General features: G+C 47.4%; 1 protein-coding gene across 1 annotated transcript in view; it reads right to left on the bottom strand.

Annotated features, from left to right (window-relative positions):
* LOC306840144 (attractin-like) overlaps nucleotides 1-19,938 on the bottom strand; it is a gene marked incomplete at its 5' end in the record, with an annotated part of 44,216 nt that extends 24,278 nt beyond the window's left edge. The window contains 3 exons of the mRNA XM_079369238.1: nucleotides 7,828-7,906; nucleotides 19,540-19,669; nucleotides 19,842-19,938. Coding sequence (XP_079225364.1) covers nucleotides 7,828-7,906; nucleotides 19,540-19,669; nucleotides 19,842-19,938 — 306 coding nt within the window. The remainder of the gene's footprint in view (nucleotides 1-7,827; nucleotides 7,907-19,539; nucleotides 19,670-19,841) is intronic.
* Nucleotides 19,939-20,621: the final 683 nt, after the last annotated feature.

Genomic DNA, 20,621 nt, shown 5'->3' with positions numbered 1-20,621 from the left:
TCCTCAGTCCCCACACAGGGAGGTTTAAGGGCGTGGCCTATCAGGGTTTAAAGCAGTGGTGTCCAAACTTTTTTTCTTGCGGGCCGGGCCACAGGTTTTTTTTTTTTTTCTTAAATATTGGAAGGAACTTTTTGTATTTTGACCTCTTCAAAAAATAATGTAAATACACAATAACTAATTGCAGTGGGAAACTGTTGTGTTCTACTTTTTTGGAAAGAATAGTCAGGCTTTTATAGGTCTCCCTCGCTAACATGAAAAAGAAAAAAAGAACGAAATATGCCATCTAATGAGGCCTGGGGCCAAAATCTTCTGATTCTTCGAACGAAGTCAAGGGCCACAAACAATCCACTCAAGGGCCACAAATGGCCCCCGGGCCGCACTTTGGACACCCCTGGTTTAAAGGTTAAAATGGCGTAAAATTTGAGTGAGGTTCAATCTCTTCTAGATGTTTCTAAAGGTCTATCTGAGGATGTAATCCTCAACTACAGGTGTTTGCTGAGAGATACAGAAACTTGATATCTGGCTTTATTTAGATTGGGTCTCCCTGCTGGCCAAGCTGCTTGGTTGTACAGTTTGAAAACAGAATGCAAACATCTGGGATATGGAGTTTATGTCCTGGGTATTAAACTGCGATCCAATGAAGCATCCAGACATTCAGACTTTAGCTTGTGTATTTCATAACTCCTGGCAGACAGAAGTATAGAGGTACGGAGCCAGAGTTCATTCCTGAAATTGTAAAATTTGAATGCATTACATCGCATCATGGAGAAGTGCTGCATAAGGGGATAACAGCTGCAAAGTAAAGGTGGAAAGATTGTTTTTTCCCTTTCTTCTCTGCTCATGTGTGAACTGCATTAACACTCAGCCATCTGCTTTAGGGACCGGGGCGCATAGGAGGCGAGAGTCGACAAGCCGGTAAGAGGATCCTCCTTATCATTATGGATGATTCTGCAAACTAATTTGATGTGGAGCGCTACGTGCTCACTGATATCTTTATTGTATTCCAGGACTCTGCTTATTCAGAGGATACTGGTGCCAATCTCTCCCACTCGACTGCACTTTCACACTCAAACCATCTGCTGCAGACCTGCAGGGGAGAGTCAATGGGTGTGAGGGAAGTTGGTGAATGTATAATGTGGGCTTAAGAGTGCTGGATAGTGTGCATGTTTGTTTTCTGGGAATGTTTGAGAATGACTGTGACTGAGTGGGATGCCCGTCACACGACTGCATCGTTCTGCTTTTGTGACATTAATGAAAGTCAGGCTTTGGTTCTAACGCCTAGTTAAAGACAGGATAGGTCATTTACTCCAGATACACTTTTTAAGACTTTGGTTGAAATCGTCTTTAGGTCCTGGCAGTAATTAATAACCCATGTTCTCTGAAAAAGAAACAAACCCTCATCTGAAGCAGTTGACCAATGTCGGCACTACGGTGCACGTCTTATAGACCAATCACAGCCTCTCTACCTCATGCATGCACGAGCCCACACTCAGAGCATGAGCTGCGGTCTGCTTCAAGAGCAATGGCGCTAGTGCATGTACTGTAAGTGGGGGGGGGGGGGCTTTTGAGGGAGCGGGTGAAGACGGAGAACGAAGAGGATGCACAAAGGACCGACCCTGCCTTTAAAGGTGGAAACATGTTCTCAGCGTGCATTCCTGTTCTGTTTTGGTTCTTTTTTTTTGTGCTGTAAAAATTCAACAAAAACAGAGTCTACATCAGTGAGACTGATACATCTTGAATGGAATTGATATATTTATTTATATCTGCATCTTATGCAAACTTAAGAGTACTGCCTTAAACCCACAGCAGCTACAAATGCTTTTTTTTTTTTTTGCAGTTAGTTGAGACCAATCTTTATTTAAATAATGAAACTTCCACATTTACTTAATCCAATGTGTTTGACATAAATATGTCATCAGGACTAACTACATTATAAATGTGTCAGTCACTTTCTTGGTAAACTTGGTGATGACACTGACGGGAGGAGTGTGTTTTATTGTGGCTCATAAGGAGTGTGCACGTGGACATGAACATGTGCTGCAGAGCAGCAGGAGCGCTGAAGAGGGCTGAAAACAGGAGACAGGATAGGTGATGGCACGGGTCAAAGGTGACACAGTTTTCTCTCACTGACGGAGGTGGCAAAGGATGGGGGCGGACAGGAGAGGAGAGGACGCAACGAGACGAGGAGGCGAGGTGACACGGCCGCCTGCCCAAAAACTCCCAGGGTCAGCAGTTTGCAGCGGCTGAGGACACGAGGACACGAGGACACAGGGACGCAGGGACACGACGACTGTGGAGTCATTGAAGCAACTTTATTGCCAAGTCTGATTCATCATCAGCCTCTGCTTCAGAGGGGAACAAAAGGTGCCAGAGAAGCTGAATGTGGCCACAGCAGAGCGTGTTCAGAAGCTCTTTTTACGAGCCGAGACGGAACGCCGAGTTTTCACAAAGAATTAAAAAAACAAACCACAGCCTTCAAAAACGTAAATGATCAACACACAGGGTGATGTGCAGATTACACATGATTGAAAGTGTTTCTTTTTATATTCTGATAGGTCATTTAAATCAGCTGATCGAAGCACCAACCTCTCGTCAAAGTTTGGTCACAAATCATTGGATGGTAAAAAGCTGCAGGCTACGACCGATGGATGACATCAGAGTCAGTGATCATGTGACACACTAGATGTTTTATATTGAATCTTATCTTTCAGTTATTGTGAAGAGATGCATCCAGGGTCGAAGCTGATTCAGACATGCACGCTCACTGAGATTATCGCTCCTCTGCCTGGACCTTCAACTCGTGGAACTTGTCATGTGTGATGTATCTGTCTCTACTCTACCTGCCTTAGGACTAAAGATGAAAACTAGCTATCGTGCTAACTCGGGCGTCTTTACGTTGCTGCTTCACGCTGACATGTTGATGAACATGCATTGTCCTAATTCAAATAAATAAATAAATGAACTAAATCTATGGAGGTCGTTCTGTGGAATAATGAACTGGAAACATGCAGAAATGTTTCAGGGCATATCGAGCATAGAAGCAAAAGGCCCAGATTCAACTGCACCGCTTAAAAGGGAGAAATCCTGACAACTCACAGGTCACGCCATGTTTTCTGCTTTCTCTTTAAATGTTTACCATCAAGACGACAACACTACACTGGCTGCAAAAGTTTGTTCACTTAGCGAGGAGGTTTACATGAAGCAGCGGAGCATCCTGTCTGCTTTCAGTCCTCACATCCCCCCCCCGCCCCCCCTCACAGAATCATCAAAGGATGGAGCCGAGTGAAACCACGGCAGCTCTTTCCCCCCAGCAACAGGATGAAAGGTGTGTGTGTGCACGGAGAAGGAGGGAGCCTTCGTTAACACAACCTGAGCCCGAGAACATTTGATGAGGAGCAAGCGTTCAGTTTGCACATCACAGCCCATTGAGCAGCTTTCCACTCATTTGATCACATCACCACGGCTGCTTCTAACTTTGACACCGTGGTTGACGTTCATATTTATTACAGCTGAGAATAGGTGGCGGTGAGGTGTCTTTGAGAAAGGGGGGAGAGGGGGGGGGCAGCTTAATGGGATAATAAATAAGTGAAGGTATCTGCTCGCTCGCTCGCCCTCCCCCTCTCTCTCTCTCTCTCCCCGCTCACGGCAGTCTGCCTCTGGCCAAGTGACGAGAATCCTCGGCACAGTTAATCATACGCATCGATCAGCGGCATTATCACATTCTGCATTTCTGTCAATACCTCGGGGTGCAATCCGTCTCTGATATGAGTCACGTTACGTGAGATTGATTCCTGATGGATGTGCGGTTAATACGCGCGCCGTCATCGGGAGGATAGTCACGATGAGCTACGGCGAGCAACATTATCAGAATATGACACGAGACGGCGTAAAGGACTAAAGGAGCGCTGAGGACGTGTAACAGAGTCTTTGAAAGGGAATCAATGCACATGACTCAACTCTTTCCCTCGGGATCAATAAAGTATCTATCTATCTATCTATCTATCTATCTATCTATCTATCTATCTATCTATCTATCTATCTATCTATCTATCTATCTATCTATCTTTCGTGTCCAGGTACATAAAAAACCACACAGCTCTTCAGACGTTGCACACTGCCCTGAAATCCTGTCTGCTGCTACGACTGAGAGAAACAAGCGTTCCTGTCCCGGAGCAAAGACAGGGAGCGTTAAAGTGGAAGCATGATTACAGTATTTTGCATCATGGTACATCGCCCCAGTCACTGGATGCTCTGCACTAATCACCCAGCCTGCTCGTCTCTATCATCGCTCGTGTCTGTGTCAGGCGTCGGTCGAAACACGAAGAATCCACTGTGACGGTTCAACGCTGAAAGCAACCGCTGAATATCGCTGCACATAAGAAGGAAGAGTCAGGAAGAATTCCCTGCACTCGTAAACAGCAGCCAGCCGAGACATGAAATGTTCCCGCAGGAATAATCAGCCGGCCGTGAGAGCGGGTGGCTCAAATTGCAGAGCTGCCTCTTTCTGACTAAAAGGTTGTTTGCGTTCGATGACACAAAATGTCTGCTGGTGTTTGGTCGGCCTAATGCCACCTGGCAGCTCCTGCTCCTTCAAAGGAGCTGTCAGCTCTCAAAGGAAGCCTTTGATTGGACGGTGCAGAGTGCACAAAGACTGTGTGCACGTCAGCAGGCGTGTGACGTCTTGTCCAGGTGGAAGAACCTTCATGCTCTGCTTGATATTAAGGCTAACAGCTCAGAGTGAAAATCACAGCTAACGCTACACCGACTGTGCTAGCACACAAAGCTAAAACGCCAGGTGACGAGGAGCAGGGAGCGAGAAGTACAATGCTTCAGGTCGCGGCATTAACTTTACAGCCATCCTGCAATGACCGCGTGTATTGCAAGGGCCACCACTTCTCGCAGCGACGAGCCTAAGTGAGGTGAACACGGGCATAATAAGTTGCAAATGTGTGCGGCGGTGCAGCTGATGCAAGTGGCGAGTAACACGGAGGAAGCGGGGATGAATGTGGGAACGGAGCCTGGAGGGGACAGCGCTGAAGAGGAGAGAGCGGCGGCTGTGTCGAGGAAGCAGACGGCTGGAACCAGAGAGCCGACCTCATGGACAAACATGATTAGCTTTCTGTTTTCTGGAAATGATGTGTCACAGTGTGTTTACAAAGCGTGTGTGTGTGTGTGTGTGTGTGTGTGTGCGCCCAGGCAGGTCTGCTTTGTGGAGCTGTGTGCATTTCTGCATGAGTAGGACAAGGTAATTATAGTTCAAATTGGAAATAGAAATGGGATTCCCACACAGTTTTAGAGACAAAACAAGATTCTTTAAAGGCCGTGTCTTTGTGCTTTGCTGTTCTGTTTCTGCTTTGTCGCCTTCAGAGGAAAAAAAACACTTTTTTTTATTTTAATAACAAGAAGACTTTTTAACACCTCAAGTTGAGAGGAACTCTTTCAGTGGTGACTGGAATTGATCACATGTGAGGTCCTAAATGAGCTGTTTTTGCAGACACCTAATAAGATAATAATAATAATAATAACTTTATTTATAAAGCGCTTTCAGACAAAGTGCTGTACAGGTACTAAAAACACTCAAAAATGAACAAATCAGGACGAATAACAGAATGTAAACATGTGTGTCTTTAAAAACACCCACAGAGCACGCCTGGCTTTTGTCCACAGTGTTGGTTCATATCGTCCAATAAGAAACTTCTTCATGATGTGGAACTCAAGACGCCAACACCTCCTGCAGAGACTTTCTAAAGGAGTGACATGTTAACGTCAGCCGCACAGTGCTGTGCTTTATATCCACCAATAGACCTTAAACTATGACTTCATAAGACAGAGCAGCACATCTTTACTGTTGTGCATCAATAATGTCACACTATGATCCTCGTGTTCTCCACGCTGGTCCCTGAGGAGAATCCGGCCTCAAGTGGACACTGGAGGAACTGCAGTTTTGAACACTTCTTCATTGCTTCAGCCGGCTGAGGTCACGGCCTTCAAAGACATCTTAATATGGGTTGTAATAAGCTCTTGCAGAGTCGACCTTAAAGGCCGTCGATAGTCTTTATAAAATCAGGACCATAATTTGATTTCCATTAAAATGAGACTTTCCGTATGAATCCACTTGTAAAAGTATAATTCAGAGTCTTTCATGTGTGTTGTCACGTGTGAGAGGTGAGTCACTCGGAGGGGGGGCGGCTAAGCTGATTCCACTTAAGGCATTATAGTAAACCCTGCTGGTCTGCAAAAGCTTTCCAGGTGTTGGAGGATTTCATGTTGGCTCAAACAGCTTCCTAAAATCCTCTTTGTTTAAAGGTTAGCCTGGAGAGGCTCCAGCTGGACAGCAGTGGCTGTGTGAGGAGGGGGGGGGGGGGGGGGGTTTGAAGAGGTATCCAGAGGTGAGGGGGGTGACGGCGCTGTGGGGCGAGGTCACAGGTGAGCTGAAGAGCACAGACACTCACATTAAGGACGACAGCTCCAACAGCTCACAGAAACACACAGAGGAGGTTCAAGCCCGTCATTGTCTCGACTAAGTTAGCTTCCAATATGCAAACATTACACACCTGACGTAAACAACTCAACCCAACAATCTGACAATTAGCCAAAAAGCGACGGGCTGACATGGATCAACAAGTAAGCCGCGCTAAGCCAATAAGCCACATTGATATCTTCAGTCAGTCGAGAAGTGAAGCAATCCTGTTATCGAAACACAATCCCACCACATTCACTTCCACAATGGCTTCCCGACATTAATCCTCACGTGTATAGGAGCTGCTGTCAGGTACAGAGGCAGACACCTGTAACAGAGGACGCATGCTTCACCTCCCTGCACTGCTTCACCATGTTTGTTTGTGAGCCTCTTCAGAATAAACACACGCAACCTGACGCGTGCCGTTTCTCACCAACGACTGACTGGAACGGATGTTTTTTTTTACTTGATTTTAAGTTTGTCCAAAATTGTTCCAAGAGATGAAAATCCTGTTCTGTCCTCGATGGCGCCTGCCCAGACTCGTCTTTATGTCCACAGCACCTCCACTTATCCATGTTCAGGGGCTGACAGCAGCCAATGAAAATGCGGGACATGTTATCTATGCATTTATGAAGGCCAGCAAGTTTGATAAGTGAGTTACTATCATGTGCACACGTCGTTCAATTATTAGTCAAAACACAACAACAACACAAATCAACATCTATTTCATCACATGAAGGAGACGTTCAAAGAGCGGGGGGGGGGGGGGGGGGGGTGTATATGTATACGATATGAAGTGCAACATGTGGAAAAACATGTGGAAAAAGCTTTATTTCTCCTCTTTTTACTAAATGTCTCTCCTGATTTCAAAATAAAAGCATGCTTTTTATACGGTCATTCCAGTCTCTCAGAAAAATGTGATGAAAGAGCAATACTGCAAAAATGTAAGCTAAGTTTTTTTGGTTTCGACTCATCCACACTCTCTGTCCTGAAGTTAATATTAATGGGACTGATGTATCAGCTATTGATTTAGAAATGTGGACCCCCATGATACCTGCTCAGATAGCAGTTAGGACAGAGATAAGGCGGACTGAGATAAGACAAGAACCAGCAGCTGGTCAGATAAGCTGCTCAGTATAAAGACCTGAAACAAAAGGAAACTGTGAAGCTGCCTCTGTTTGATGGTGCACTTTAAGATCCAGGCCAATAAAAATCGAGCTCTTTTCTTTAGCTGTCCTCGATGCGTCTTTCACAGCACCTCAGACCATAAAGACTTCCTCCGTACTGGCATCAAAGAGCTACAAAAGGGGACCAAACACCAAAGAGGTTTTTGGTTTCACAACAACAAACCCGAGCATCACGCTTACCTCTCGTCGCCGTGACGCCCAGCAGCTTTGTTTGATCTTCCAAACCACGGCGGCCACCAGGAGCAGGGACAGGAAGCAGCTGTGGACGGACGGGAAGAGGGACAGATTAGTCAAAAGAACGAGCAGATATGACAGGAAGTGGGAGCCTCGGGAACGTCTCGGGTCACGTTTGTACCCAGGACACGTGTGACACTTTCCGTCCTGCAGAAATTAGTCCATCTATTAATCTATTTGAGCCCTGCTCAGAACAGGCTGTTTCTGTGTCTGTAGCTTTAAATATGCAAATGAGCTGTGTCTGACCACGCCCCCTCAAAAACAGTGTTGAAACCAAAAAATATGTTTAGATCATCCACAAAGCAAGTAAAAATATAGAGTACTAAATAACACAAGTGCCATCCATGGCAGGAAGTTACAGTCACATGTTCACTGGGATCGGGATGGCGCCATGTTGGAGCGAGTTGTTTCATCTTAGTTTGATGTTTGCCTCCTCTGTCCTAGCTTGAACCCTGCACAGGAAGTAACGGAGCGATCGATCTGATCACATCATTAGAGAGCATGTGTGATCAATCTTCAGTTGTTGTGTGGAAAAGATGGCAGCCGTGTTCACATGTTGCTGCCAGTGTTTATAATTTCTTGAATTTCCCTCGGGATCAATAAAGTATCTATCTATCTATCCATCTATCTATCTAATTATGCAAAGTAAGTGCATCACAGTGTCACATGTTGTGGTGACGGAGAGTGTGTGTGTGTTTGGATGGAGTCGAAGAATCTGAACAGGAATTAATTTATTCTAATTGAACCGTTTTTGTAGGCTGGAAAACGTAACGACACACACACACACACACACACACACACACACACACACACACACACACACACACACACACACACACACACACACACACACACACACACACACACACACACACACACACACACACACACACACACACACACACACACACACACACACACACACACACGTAGTTCTCATGATCCATCGTCACCTCGTGTTTTTAATATTAAAGGCATGAAGCTTTATTTTATTTCTTTTTTCACTTCCTGTTTAAGCAAAGTGGGACTTTTTTTTCTTTCATATTTCTTAAGCACTCATGTTTTTTTTCTCTCCTCCATTTTCATCTTTTTCAACGTTTGTGTGAATAAAATATACCGAGAAAGAAAAAAGCGTCTGAGTGTTCTTTGCACTCAACATGAAATTGCCTTGAGGTGATGAAGGTAGGAGTGACATGTCTTGGCGAGGTGCTTTGTTAGCAGTGTCACTCTGTGTGTGTGTGTGTGTGTGTGTGTGTGTGTGTGCGTGTTCCCTGGCTCCCTGCATCCCCCCTGGCTGCTTTCACACGTTCACTTACGGGATGCTGTGAAGAGGACAGGGAAGAAACCCGGAGAAATAAAAGACAAAGACAGATCCTGCTGCAAACATGTTTCAATACGTCAGACGCCGTCTCTCCTGCTTTCTCAAACTTCTTCCCCAGACTATCGCGTCTCTTCCTGATTTTCCGACAGCGCTCCTGCGACTCTCTGGCCCAAACTTCCGACATTTCAGCTCATGTCAGAGTTGGCAGCTGGCTGCTGATGAGCAAACTATCAGCAGCGTGATGGCAAAACGCCGAAACCACAGCCATCCAAAACATCAACTCAGATTTTCCCCCCCAAGGAAAAACATCTGCTGTAAAAATAGAAATTTGCACATCGGAGGATTATGACATCGAGAATAACTCAAATCTTTGACAGGTGAACAAAAAAACACAAACTCGGTCCCAGTGTTGTGATATTCAACCATCATGTCAAATCCAGACAAAAATACAGCCGAGGACATTTTGTTCCACCAAAGTTACACAAAGTACAGACTTTAAATTCCACATTCATCCCACTGATAGTCCTTTTCACATCAGACGCTGCAGAAGCATTCAGTGGACGATCACCTGGATTGACCGGATGTGTTCCATGCTCAATCTGTCTGATTGATCCTTGTGTAGCATGGAAGCTAACGTTTGGATTTGAAATATAAAATATACCGGGTTTTTTTTTTCCGGTTTTCATGCCGAGTTTCTCCTTGAATATCGCGGGGATGATGTTCATGGATTCTCTCTCTGTAGGGGTTTAACATGGATTTGATTATGACCTCAAGTTAAAGCATGAATCCTCCAGACATGTGGGCCTCCCAGTCAAACCCCGCCTTCACCGATTATTCTTCCACATTTTCATTCTGCACGCCTCTGCCCATTTTAATACCCACTGTGACGCATTCAGATCTTTATTCATCGCCTATATAGCACCCGCCTCCGCCCACCCTGTGTGAGTGCAATCCATTCAAAAAAAAAAAAAAAATCCCCCTTATCTCTCCAAGCTGAAGAGGACTCTTTAAGCGAGCCCATCCGCTCAACCATCTTATTGATCTGGCTTCCTGCTCGCTGCTTAAAGAGCGACACGCTGCTGATGAACGACCCGCGTGAATAGATATCAGCTCTGCATCAAAGGCCTCCCTGCTCAGCGGGCTGGGAGAGAGAGAGAGAGAGAGAGAGAGAGAGAGGACAAGAGGAAGACAATAGGAACTTGGGACAGAGACAGTTATGGTGAAGGACGAGATGAAGGCAGAGAGGAGATCAGAAAGACGGAGCAGGGAAATGAAGACGGGGAGAAATGTGGACGGATATGGAGTCCTCTTTGAAACAAAAGAGAGGGAGACATTTCTCAGGTCACTTGTTCATTTTTGTCTCGAAGGCATCAGACGGAGGGACACACCTGGGTGTCAGGATCACGTCGATGTCAGAACTCACTGGTGTCGCTTTATCCAGCACATCTCTGACTAGTATTTAAAGTTCAACTGTTCTGCTGATCTCCATTTTAAACCCTCACATGCAGCGTTAACAATCCTGGCGCTCCAAAGAGAACGTATGCAGGGTGTCGTCCCAGGGCGAGTCTGCAGAGGGCGCTAAACCGCTCGTTCACGCCCTTCCCCGATACGTCTTCAAGCCTCTACGTTGAAACCTGATTTTATGGAAGGTAAGCGCGAGCGGCTTTGATTAATACGTCTGTGAGGATCCAGATCGCCGTCTCTGATGTCGTTACACGATTCCTCTCGGTGCTGAAACTCAATTCTGCTCTGACTAATCTGTGCTCTCATGAGGCAAACTTTATGGTGTTCTCCTTTTTTGTTTTTTTGTGGGCTCGCCAATCATTTGTCATTAAAACACTTCCAAAGACAGAGAGGAAAATATGAATACTGACGGAGCGAAAAGTTAAAGCAACGACACGCGAACAAAGAAAGTGAAGAAAAAAACCAAAACCATAAAACCGGGCCGAGTCCCTTAAAGTCGCCCCGTCACACCTGCAGCCCGACACACAGTAATGAGAATCAGCCTGCAGGTCACACCTCGTCTCTCTGTTTGAAGCGCCATCCTCACGTTCAAAATGAAATAAGGTGATAATTAGAAAAGTGAATCCTCCGGAGTTACTGCGATAGGAAAGAATATCACTGACTGTATGGATAACATCCGTCTGCGTGCAGCCTGTGCCACCTGTAACTTCTCATTACAGCGTCTTAAAGACGACTCTGCAACGCGTCCTCCTTTTTTACGTCTCGCCTCCTGACACGACCCAACCTTGCCCGACTCAGACGGACAGATCTCCCTCTGTGCCGTCTGTGCAGGTCGTCACAGAGGTGTTACAGGGGCGAGACGGTCCAGCGGGGGAGCACAGCGCTCTGTGTGTGTGTGTGTGTGTGTGTGTGAGACTGTGTGTGTATGTGGAGTCGAAACACAACGTGAATTCACAGGCTGGGACACCAACATCCCACCGATGAGAAATCAATGTGATTGCTCAAAGACGTGATCGCGGCTTCGTCGGGACACTTTGGTGAAAAAGAGCGCCCGCTGTGGATTGTAGGCGGGAACGAGCAAGTGAGGAAGATTCGAGTGGGAGTCTGTCTACAGTTTCATCAACATTTTTAGGAGTAGTCGGGGGGGTGGGGGGGGGGGGGGGTGGGGTGGGTGGGTGGGTGGGTGGGGGGGGGGGGGGGGGGGGGGGGGGGGTGGGGGGGGGGGGGCACAGACATCAAACGCTCGCTGCACAGAGGTCAGCCTCCATTAAATTCTACCTCGCTATTGATCACTTGGTGGGATGCTGCTTCAACAGGCCCGAGCAGCAGCTCTGATGGCTGCTGTGAGTCAGGCTGCATTTGTTGTAAGAAGAAAAACACCGAGGGGAAATCACATAAAAGACTAAATCAACTCTGTAAAAACAACCAGATATCAAAGTATGATGTCTGGTTTTCTTGTCAGCCTCTGATATCAAGAACTTGTCACGGCAACCCAAAGGTAATAAAGACCTGAAGAATCATTTTACCTCAAAACACAAACTACAGTCAAAGAGGAACACCATTCACACGGGTTCCTCTATGTGTTCACACACACAACTGTCATGGACGTTATTACTATGATGTGCACACTTCCTCGTCAATCTATCGAGAGGATTGATGATTGAAGATCTGTGGGCGAGTCTCTACTTTTTGTATTTTGATCATAGAGTGTTAATATTGATGGACGAGGTCTGAGTGATGTCACCCATATGTTCCTGCAGGGGGCTCTGGAGTCCCATCGAAGCCGGGCTTCAGATTTTAAAGGTCACATCTCTTCCTCCTTCAATCAGTGTCCTCGCTCCTCTTCATCATGTGTGTGAAGTGTGTTGTTGTAAATCTACTCTGATCCTGTATTTGATCATGTCTATAAACTCCTCTATTTCAGCCCTGCTCAGAACAGGCTGTTTCTGTGTCTGTAGCTTTAAATATGTAAATGAGCTGTGTCTGACCACGCCCCCTCTCTGGAAGGGCTCGGGTGTACTCGCTGCTTTCTGGCTCCATGTCCTATTGTTTACGGTGAGAAGGCAGACTCAGAGGGCAGAACAAACACCTAGCTGTGGGAGGGTCACCCACCGGGGGGAGGGGCTACTGCCCTTTGTGATGTCACAAAGGGAAAACGGCCTGTTTGAGCACACATTTTCTGAAAAGTGGAGCAGGCAGAAGATGGAGAGGATGGACTTTTCTCATCATTGGAGGGTTTGTAGACAGATAGAGACACATGTTAGAGTTCTATTTTACATTATACATGACCTTTAAATAAAAAGACGATGCTTTTGACATATTCTTTTTTTTTTTGTTCCAGCAGAGAAAGGTGTTCTACCTCTGGGAAAACTGTCTTAGCCACTACTACAGGAGCGGCGTGGTACTTTAAACCCTTCTGTTGGTGTTTGAGGTTATCGCCGACGTCCCCACGGCCTAGCGAACACGCTGGATGCGTCTGTTACCTCATGAAGCATTAGCAACGCTCTTTATTGAATTTCTGAATGTTGACTTTGGCTGGTGGTCTTCAAATCTGCTCGTTTAATCAGCACACGTCTGCCACCAACTGTTCCCCCCCCTGCAGTCAGCAATAATGTCAACTTCAACGCCGCACCGCACACGTGTTGGTGGATGCACAACACAAGCTGTGTGCAGATTTAGTCATGTGACGTTTCTGTTTGCTTTTTAATGCTGATTGCTTGTGTTTGATTGTATTCCTTGAACGTGAAGCCAGACGCAGACTAATAAGCAGAAAGTTTTATTTTCACTCTGGCAGCTCATTAGTGGACATTAAGTCTGGGAAACATGCAGCTTACAATCTGACATGCTTTGCTGCTATAGTCATGTTTGCTAACAGGCGTTTCTTTTAGCCAATTAATGACGAGTTCCCACGTTTGTGTCTCATTATGTTAATGTTGCTGAACAGCAGCGACAGTGTGTGTTCTGCAGGACATGAACAACCTGTACAGCATCCACTTATATATATGTGATCTCCTATGTTGGACTAGCATGTAAATGCTATTTAGGGGTAAGTAGCTGCTCGTACAGATGCTACACGCCAAGGTGGCACGGGTTCAAATCCCACCTGCTGCCTTTTTTCCCCCTGACCTCATTCCCCACTCTCTCTCTCTCTCCTGTCCCTGTAAAGGCGGAAACACTCATCCCAATCCGGGAAAAGCTTCAGGAAGTTCCGTGTGTTTAGTCATGGTAATACATTTCTTTGAAATTGCAGCCTTCAGAATTTATTTCAAGAGCCAGACTGCCATCAGATCAGCCATCATATCAGTTCTCCACGTTGAATTTGTTATCCACACACAGGTCACAAAAATCCTGAACCAGTTCAACTGGAATATAAAAACATGTTGGTGCTGTTCAGCTGAAGCGTCCCTGACTTACTCCAGAGAGAGAGTGATGCTGGCTGTCTGTTTCTGTGGCAGACTGGAGAGAGAGTGTATTACTGTACTGCTGCTGCTGCTGCTGAGGCCAGAGAGGTGAGCGCTGACGTGTCATTGGCTAACCTGACAGCAAGACAACAGCCACGGGGCAAACACCAACAGAGCGCCTCTGTTGTCTGCAGCCAGCTGAATACTAATCCAGCAGCCTGCCTCTTCCTGCTGCGGGACGTGAAACCTGCTCAGCCGCCCGACCTCATTTCATTTTCAGTGTGTCTGATGAGTTTGTCGACTGACCCAGCAGCTCCTGTTCTGCCCCGCACTCATCCAGTGCACCCTCTTTCACTCCGGGGGGGGGGGGGGGGGGGGAATAGAAGCTGGACTCAGCATGTTGCAGGAATACACATTTCTGTATAATCTCTCCAGCTTTGCTTGTTTTCTCTCTCTGTCAGCACGGGCACAAAATGTGAGAATTATTAATTTGTTTTTGTTTTTTTAGTTTTCAGAAACAAATTGTTCCGACAGGTAAAGTGTCAGATTTGCTCTCCGTGTGTGCACACGTTGTCGAGCAACCGAACTGGTGACAAATTGAACAAAGTCCTTTTCACTTCAAATTAAACAAAAAAAAAGACGTTCATCTGTGACGACTGATTAAAACAAATACAGCCTTCAGCCCTCAGCTCTCCCCGCCCCTCCCTCGCCTTTTCAGCGAGTCCACTGACTGTGAGAGGACAGAGACAGACCTCAGCCTTTAACCTGCCGTCTTGTGAAGTGTCCTGGGATTATGTGTCCTGGTCGTGTCTGTGTTAACGTTCAGTGAGTGTAAAAAGTATGATAAATATAACGGGAGCAGATAAAGAGCGACAGCAGCAGTGGAGGGAATATCAGGATTTAGATTGATTGGAGCGGTGAGCCTCTCATTGTGAAGGACAGGTGAACCTGACCAAGCCGAGTGCGTCACGGCTCTGTTCACGCTGCTCTCCTCCCTGCTCGTTACAGGTGAGGAAGAGGAGGAGGAGGAGGAGCAGAGAGTGGAGGCTCTGACTTGTTCATTATTAATGGGACGCAGAGCGGCTTGCAGCTCCTCCCGGAGCTATCAGGAGGGAGGCGCTGCGAGCACTCTATCTGATCCATCTTCCCTGTGAGTCTATCTGTGGCTCCTGGCTGACGACCCGGCTCACAGGTCAGACGTGTTAAAGGATGCACGAGAGGGACGGAGGGGAGAGGCGGAGAAGATGAAGGGGAGAAATCTGTGCAAAGCTTAATGTGGGAGAAGGAAAGGAAGCAAGGAGAGGCACCTACCAATGTAAGACGGTAAACGGGCAAAGTTTTAGAGAGAGAGAGAGAGGATGGTAAAGCGAGGGGAGGAGGAGCGAGCACATCAACATCGGCAAGCCCCTGCTGAGTGCCTTTGGAAGCCCCGTAGGACAGAATCCCAGGTTTGAGAGAGAGAGAGAGAGAGAGAGACAGAGACAGAGAGAGAGAGAGAGACAGAGAGAGAGAGAGACAGAGACAGAGAGAGAGAGAGAGACAGAGAGAGAGACAGAGAGAGAGAGACAGAGAGAGAGAGACAGAGAGAGAGAGAGACAGAGAGAGAGAGAGAGAGACAGAGAGAGAGAGAGAGAGAGAGAGAGAGAGAGAGAGAGAGAGAGTCGGCTGTCAGTCAACGCCACAAGAAGCAAGCTGAGCAGAGACATGGCGGCGCGTTGAAAGAATCATGTGCACACTGTGTTTACGTCGTCGTGAGGAAGCAGCCGGCTTTCTTTAAAACTCTTTACTTTTACATTTCAATCTGTCACGGCTGAGTGTCGCTCCCCGCGCTGCTCCTCCTCGTCTGAGGCTCGACGAGGGCGCCGCGGTGATGTTGTGCTAAAATCTTATTCTTATTGAAACAATTCAAGGTGAAACTGCTAAGTAGGGATTTCCTCTGCTATCCGGTCGTTCACACTTCCTGTTCCCTCCTCACCTTTGTGACTGTGACACCTGCTCTAACCTGTGTCGGATTCACACAGGTGCATCTCGTGTCTCTTTCTGCAACCTCGCTCCTGGTGATTCCTTAACTTTAATGCTGATTTATTTATCTGAACACCCAACAGGAAGCCTTCTGTTTTGTTTTTTAAATTATCGGATAGGACAGCTGAGACAGGAAGTGCTGGGAGAGGAGCGTGGGGGCCGAGGTCGGACTCTGGCCTCCGTACATGCAGCGAGCGACCAAAGCTCTCGGCTCTCCTTGGCGCTATGTGACATGGAGTCCAACACGTGGTGGCTCTTAACATCACGCGCTCCTTCTCTGTCAGGAGAGCGAGATGTTCAGCAGCTGCGTGCCAGAAAAAAACCCAAACAATAAGGAGCGAGAAGTACATTTTCTTCCCTCTATCAACTTCCTGTTTTTTAATATCAGTCTGTTTGTGCAACATTTCCAAAGTTCAAGCAGTGTTTCCCTGACAGCTGGAAGAAATCACAGCTTTGTGCTGCCGAGTCCTCCTCCACTCTGTGCCGCTGTCAATCACACGTCGGCCGCTCTGTGGCTGCAGCCTGTGACGCTGATGCAGGTGGACGTTTGTGTATGAAAACACTAAAGTGTGTGTGTGTGTGTGTGTGTGTGTGTGTGTGTGTGTGTGTGTGTGAGGAAGCGGCAGGCTCAATACCACCTATCACAGTTCGGGTCATTGTCACTTTCTTTTCTCCGGTGATGGATCGCTTTCGTCACGCAAAGACAGAAAAGCTCTCAGCTCGATAGCGAAGCCGCTGAGATCAAATACCAGGGGGAAATAATAAGAGGATGATCCGTCATTAGTGAACTGGCTGCAATTTGAATTGACATTTGGAATTGACTGTATCGAGCTGAAACAAACGCGGCGCGCTGGCTGCGGCGGCGTGAGGCGCTGAAGATGCAGGAGAGGAGAGAGCGTTTGAATGTGTGTGTGAAGGACAATCACGCAGCTCCAGCTGAGTGGCCAGCTGCCTCCTACGTGTGAGTGTTTCTGAGAGCACGCGAGTGTGTGTGTGTGTGTGTGTGTGTGTGTGTGTGTGTGTGTGTTCCCTTTGTGACCATTTCAGTGCCAGTGTCTGAATCTGCAGATGTGCTGAAGAGGCTCAACAGCGAGACGATGATGACAAACTCAAAATTATTCATGAACTGTTGCAGGCCACTTCCAGCTGCCAAAACATGCATGAGTGGCCACAGAGCCCCCGTGTGTGTGTGTGTGTGTGTGTGTGTGTGGATGGCAGTGCACCAATACTTGTAAGTGAATGGTCAGCCTTTTTTTGTTCCTTCAAGTATCTCAAAGAAACTTTAATCTGAGTGTATGTAAATGGCTGCTGCTCCAATCAGCGCGGCCAGATGCAGAAGTCACCGCCGTTCGGACACGGACGAAGAGCGTCTCCCGTCTGCCAAGAACTTTCAACCAAGACTGAATTATTTCACCGGTGTGCTGACCGCTTCTCACCGGGAGAAGAACCTGCTTTACCCAACTGCAAACTTCAAATCACTGCTTTGACAAAGTGCACGTTTAAAGGGCCAGTACCACAAAAGATCTGAGAACCTGGATCTTTGGCTGGTTTCATATTCGAGACCTGGACCCGGATCCCAGGACGCTTAACTCCAAAGTCCGCTCCGACTAGTGTGAAGACAAACATGAAATCCTCAGGTCGGAGATGTCAAACATCCTCAAACAAGGAAGTTCACCACGACGATCGTTTAGGATCACCTGATCGTAAACGCCGTCCTGCACGCTCTCCGGTTCATCCTCTGAGCTGCACGGTAAATGTGGAAGTAGGAAGAAGGTCATTTGTTGGCGCCTCAGAGGTAACAAGACACATGGTTGCTATGGTAGCCATGGTTGCTATGGTAGCCATGGTTGCTATGGTAGCCATGGTTGCCATGGTCGCTCCTTCTTTCTGCTGCTTGCAAAGATTCGTCTGTTTCTTTTTCTCTTGTTGAGGAGTTAAATAATTTTTTTTATTTTTTTAAGTTTCCATGCCTCAGAGTCAGTCGTGTGTAACGCCTCATTCCTGCATGCTGATTGGTCGCCGCTCTCACACTGGTTCCCTCCTCACTTTAACGTCTGGCCCACAGCCGGCTGGAGCTGCCCTCTCTGAGGTGAAGGTGATTATCTGTTATCACTTCACTCATAAATGATCGACACACCAACACCACCTTTAAATCCACGCTGTCACACGGGAACATCATCCTACGACCCCGGGTTCGAGGACGCCAGCTGAGGAGGACGCGAGCGGACACAGAGGAGTTAACATGTGACACAAAAAACGGCGTTCACCTTTCAACTGAAACAAGGTGAAGAGATGAGAATGAGGCGGGCTCTGCACGGCTGCAGGCTGACTCAGGCTCCGATAGTGAAGCATAAACAAACAAACCCCTCGTCTCTTATCGTCTCCAGGAGACTTCACACGCCGACTGAAAAAACTTTGATGTGCATTTTGAGTCTGTCTCTTGGATGGGAGATATTAAGTCCCTGCGATGTCAGCGGGGTGATTCATTCATATCATCAAATCCCAGCTGCCAACACACCCACCCAGACTTGGCCCAGGGCGGGCAGCCTGCTGGTGCCCCTCCTCTTAATGCCTCCGCCCCAGCCAAATGATGTCTCCCCTCTGTTCAAACAGCCGGCAAAGCAATATAAACCGCTAATCATTTTAAGTACACGACCGTGATAACACGCAGCAACACTGAGCTGAATAGTGATTTTTTATGTGTTTTAAATGTTAATAATTCATCTGAAAGCAGACGACATTTCTCACACATGTGAAGGCTGACTCACACGTGTGTGTGTGTGTGTGTGTGTGTGCGCAGCTACGCTCGTTAAGCTTGCAGAGCTAAACAAAGCTGTTTATGACAACGTGCAATTTTTAATAGATCAGCTCGTTTTCATTTAAACGTTGCGTAACAAAAAAAAAAAAAATTGCACAGAGGCTGCAGCCCGCTACGATCAACCAGCCGCCCGGTTTGGACTTATGTAACGATGTTCGGTGACTGTTGAAGAGTTTTGCCCGAACATGTCCCACGTGCAGGACAAAAAGAACGCTCCAACCACGGGGCGACTAACACGCCACGAGGAAAACCCATCTGCAGCAGACTGCAGTCGTCTGTGCTCATTCAACACAGTAAACCTGACGACCTTGCACAGCAGATGTACAAACCTTTGTCGTGATGAAGCAGCTTTTTTTCCCCACACCATTCAGCCGGCTCCGTGATGCAGCTTCATTTCATCGACAACACGTCTGATAAAAGGCGCTAACACCACTCAGAGCGCCAGCCTCCGGCCTGTTAGCCGTAGATGGAGAAATGACCGGTTGTTTTGCTTGCTTTCCTCACTTCCGTCTCTCTTTTCACGCACTGATTCGCACGGCTGAACAACCAATCAGAGTGATTTCTCTCGCTGATGGGCTCCGCTGCTGCTTCAACATGTTCAATTGGCTGAAAAGCTGCAAACAAGGGCGAACCGCTGCCAAATGTACGGGATGCTCAGCAGAGAGCGGGGGCCACAGATGCTCCGCACCTGCTGGACGATGACCAGCGGCCGGCTGTGGGTCCGCTGTGTCGGGGTGCGTTCCTCCCACAGACTGTCCTTCACTAACGGGAGGACACGAGGTGGGACAAAGCGTCACTGACGAGCAGTTTCAAGTGGCTGGACGGCGTGGTGACGTCCTTCACGTCCTCTTCTCTCTGCTCACCCGCCTACAAGAACCCTGCTCCAACACTCAGCCTCGGCTGGATCCTTGAACCGTTACGAGTCCAGCTTCACTTTGCCTCTTTCTGTCCCCAGGATCATCGAGCACGCCTCCCTCTCCCTGCTTACTCGAACATAAACCTGTTTCTGACACCATCAGTCTGTTCTGCATTTGGATTGGCTCAGCTCTTAAATCAAGTCTGCATTCACAAACACATGAGAAAGTCTTGCCAGGAGAGGTTTACACCTGGGCCTGTTTTCACTACCTGCGACATCTGCTGCAGGAGCGTCTCCTCCGCTGTCGATAATGAAGTGCGAGGAACAAAGACAAAGCAACTGTCAGCTCTTAAGTGGTGAAAACAGCTCGCTCGTTTGCTCGTTTTGCACCGTGACGGTTGAGCTGAGTCCCTGAAGGGGTCGAGAGCTGATGCAGGTATGAGGTGTGTGTGAGGAGTCGGGTGAACTTTGAGAACACACGGGCGCACGAGTGTGCAGCTTCCTTTTTTTAAACAAACTTAAAAGGAAGCAGACTCGGAGTCAGACTTGGTGACGCATGACTCTGACAGCCTCGGGGGGGTAAACCTCCCCACGGGACCACCAATGTACTAAAAATACAGGTAACTGTTGGTGCTGGATGAAAGCAGCCGAGCAGCACAGATGAGCCTTGTGAGGTCGATCTCAGGGGGAGCTGAATTTTCTGGGACATCAGGCATCAGAGCCGACTATTAGAAGTTTTTTTTTTAAAGAAGTAAACAGCAGAGCGGCGAGGAGCGTGGTCAGTGTTCTAGAAGAGTGCTTCAGAAGCTGTTTGTCTTCCCTTACTTTGACGGATCCATCAGAAGTAAAGCAGAGAAG

The sequence above is a fragment of the Symphodus melops genome, assembly GCF_947650265.1.
Source record: "Symphodus melops genome assembly, chromosome: 19".
Classification (NCBI taxonomy): domain Eukaryota; kingdom Metazoa; phylum Chordata; class Actinopteri; order Labriformes; family Labridae; genus Symphodus; species Symphodus melops.
Note: the sequence above shows the minus strand (reverse complement) of the source record. Positions and strands in the feature narration are given on the sequence as shown.